Source organism: Octodon degus, unplaced genomic scaffold (genome assembly GCF_000260255.1).
Source record: "Octodon degus isolate 3935 unplaced genomic scaffold, OctDeg1.0 scaffold00100, whole genome shotgun sequence".
Lineage (NCBI taxonomy): Eukaryota > Metazoa > Chordata > Mammalia > Rodentia > Octodontidae > Octodon > Octodon degus.
In genome coordinates this window covers 5,484,689-5,486,964 of record NW_004524676.1, presented here as the reverse complement: position 1 = coordinate 5,486,964, position 2,276 = coordinate 5,484,689, and the positions used below count along the sequence as shown (strand labels likewise).

Here is a 2,276-nt window from a genome sequence, read left to right as displayed (position 1 = left end):
ACTACCAATATGCTTTAGTGTCTTTATTCTCACTGTGGGTTGCACTGGGTGTGGTAGATTGGAATTAACTTGATGGGATTCCCATAATTTATCCATGGGATTACAAATACAAACTTCTTGGACTGACACAAGGACCAGGAAGGGTTCTCTATTTATGATGTAATGTGATAAGAAATTAAAACTAAGATTGCAATAAGTGTGTTGTACATTAGACACAGGTAAAGAGACAATTGCAAATTGGAAGAGAGAAGAAAATGTCCAAAATGACTAGTAAGAAAAATGAGGGTCTCTTGCTGCAGCAACGCGAGTGGGAGCACCAGGAGCTCGGGCTCGGAGCGAAACGCTTTCGGATTGTTTTAAGAAAATGGCAGACAAACCAGACATGGGGGAAATCGCCAGCTTCGATAAGGCCAAGCTGAAGAAGACGGAGACGCAGGAGAAGAACACCCTGCCGACCAAAGAGACCATTGAGCAGGAAAAGCGGAGTGAGATTTCCTAAGAGCCCAGACAATTCCCCGCCCCCGTCATCTCCGAAACCCCCCAGTCATGATGTGGAGGAAGAGCCACTTGCAAGATGGACACGAGCCACAAGCTGCACTGTGAACCCGGGCATTCCGCGCCGATGCCACCGGCCCGTGGGTCTCTGAGGGGACCCCCCCCAATCGGACTGCCAAATTCTCCGGTTTGCCCTGGGATATTATAGAAAATTATTTGTATGTTAAATGAAAATAAAACACATCTCGTGGCAAAAAAAAAAAAAAAAAAGAAAAATGAGAATGGCCAACAGAGCTAACATGCATATTATGAAATTTTCAGAAGATTAAGGAAAGCAGAGAGAGACAGCATAGGCCAGAAATATTTGAAAAGATAATGGCTGAGAACTTTCTAAACTACAGAAATAAATCAAGCAACAGATTCAGGAAGACCTGGGAACCATAGGAAATGTAAAGCCAAGCAAAGACACGCCAATGAAATGAGCGTTCCATACTTCGACGCGCTTGAAGATTTTTGTTAGATGTTTCAGTCATTGCCAGCACCCACAAAGCTCTTTTGTGATTTTGTATTTGGCCTATCTTATCTTCAGAAAGTCTTTGGATTTTGTAGGTATAATTTATTTTTATTAATAGAATGGTAATTTTTTTTTTCATCTGATAAGAATTGGCAGTGCTAGATTCCAAATTAACTATTTCAGGATTAAGGTAGTAATCCCACCATCATCCTAACTGTAGGGAGTAGGATTTCTCTTGGGTGCTAGGAAGGAAGGTGCTGATATAAGTAGTGTTATTTATTGTAGTGGGGCTCACTGAGGAAAAACACGATCTAAAAGACACACTTTGGAGATTTACTTTTGGACTATTTCCTAAACCAGAAAACAAAACACACATGAGCAGACCATTTAAAAGTAAACATATAACAAGGATAAACATAGCTAACAGATTTCTGGACTCAAGCTGAAGCACCAAATAATAAACTTGGGTCCAAGTATTCTGTCACGAATGCAAAGAAGGATAAGCATAAGATTACCTACCTTTCATGTTTTGAAACACAAAGCATAGGAATTCAGTTACAAGGGAATTTTTTTTCTGAAATCAATGAAAAGGAGACATCAACAGTAAATTACGGGCCGGGGAGATGGTGCAGTAGGATAAGCGCTTGCCTGGCAAGCAGGAGGGCCTGAGTTCAATCCCTGGTTCGGCCAAAAAACAAACAAAACTACCCAAACAACAACAAAAAACCCCCAGTCAATTAGAAAGTCCTGGATTTGGAGCTTAACTTGCTCACCAGCTGCCCCATCTGTGTGTAGCTGCGGTGCAGACGCGTCCCTGTGGGAAGCACCAGACGGTGAGCACAGGGGGAGCGGGAGGAGGAAGGAGCGCCGTCGGGCTCTGCGTGAAGGCTGGTGCTCACTCCAGCACGTGGGCTCTGGGTGCGAATTCAGCCCTTCCTCAGGCATCTTCAGGACTGAGAGGAATTAAAGGCTCAGAAAAACAAACAGTATGAAGTGCATACGGCTGGGGGCAGGGCAGAAGCAAGTGTCTGCAGTGGATTTAGAAATAATTATTTTTAAAAATTTTATTGTAATTTTTTAAATAAATGTGCGGATATCACCAACTTGATCGACAGCTATCCTGTGGAAAAAAATTTACTATATTATTCAGCGTACCAATGACTGTTTATATGCTGAGTAAAAATGCCATCTTGGGGCCCACTTTTACACAATAAATAACTCTAATTTATACAATAAGCCATTGTATCTCTTTGAAAAGTTAAAAACT

At 41.9% G+C, this 2,276-nt stretch overlaps 1 protein-coding gene across 1 annotated transcript; it reads left to right on the top strand.

Moving 5' to 3' along the window:
* The first annotated feature begins 307 nt into the window (after positions 1 to 307).
* LOC101589050 (thymosin beta-10) lies at positions 308 to 757 on the top strand. The gene has a single exon (XM_023723598.1). The coding sequence runs from the start codon at positions 365 to 367 to the stop codon at positions 497 to 499; it is 135 nt and encodes a 44-aa protein (XP_023579366.1). The 5' UTR covers positions 308 to 364; the 3' UTR covers positions 500 to 757.
* The last annotated feature ends 1,519 nt before the right edge of the window (positions 758 to 2,276 follow it).

Excerpts from the sequence above, each read along its gene's own strand:
- LOC101589050 (XM_023723598.1), top strand. The coding sequence starts at position 365 with ATGGCAGACAAACCAGACATGGGGGAAATCGCCAGCTTCGATAAGGCC.